The following is a 265-nucleotide window of genomic DNA, read 5'->3' on the forward strand; positions in this document are numbered from 1 at the left end:
CGTGCACGCTCGGGACCAGAGGGGCTGCCGATACCAACAGCGCCCGGTGTTGCTCCCCGCAGGGCTTACACCTACGCGGGGCTGGCGTACGGCGCAGAGTGCTACTGCGGGAACAAGCTCCCGGCGCCCGCCTCGAAGCCCGAGGAGTGCAACAGCGAGTGCAAGGGGGAGAAGGGCTCCGCCTGCGGAGGGGTGAACCGGCTCTCTGTCTACAGGGTGGAGGAGCTGCGGGCAGGAGCCAGGCGACGTAAGTGGGCGCGCGACC

General features: G+C 69.8%; 1 protein-coding gene across 1 annotated transcript in view; it reads left to right on the forward strand.

The window, feature by feature from the left end:
- The window catches only part of WSCD1 (WSC domain containing 1), a 19776-nt gene that overhangs the window by 6195 nt on the left and 13316 nt on the right, over window positions 1–265 (forward strand). Inside the window, exon 3 of the mRNA XM_009641836.2 lies at window positions 63–247. Within this exon, the coding sequence (XP_009640131.1) occupies window positions 63–247 (185 nt within the window). The remainder of the gene's footprint in view (window positions 1–62; window positions 248–265) is intronic.

Source organism: Egretta garzetta, unplaced genomic scaffold (assembly GCF_000687185.1).
Source record: "Egretta garzetta isolate BGI_Z169 unplaced genomic scaffold, ASM68718v1 scaffold337, whole genome shotgun sequence".
In the NCBI taxonomy this organism is placed as follows: Eukaryota; Metazoa; Chordata; class Aves; order Pelecaniformes; family Ardeidae; genus Egretta; species Egretta garzetta.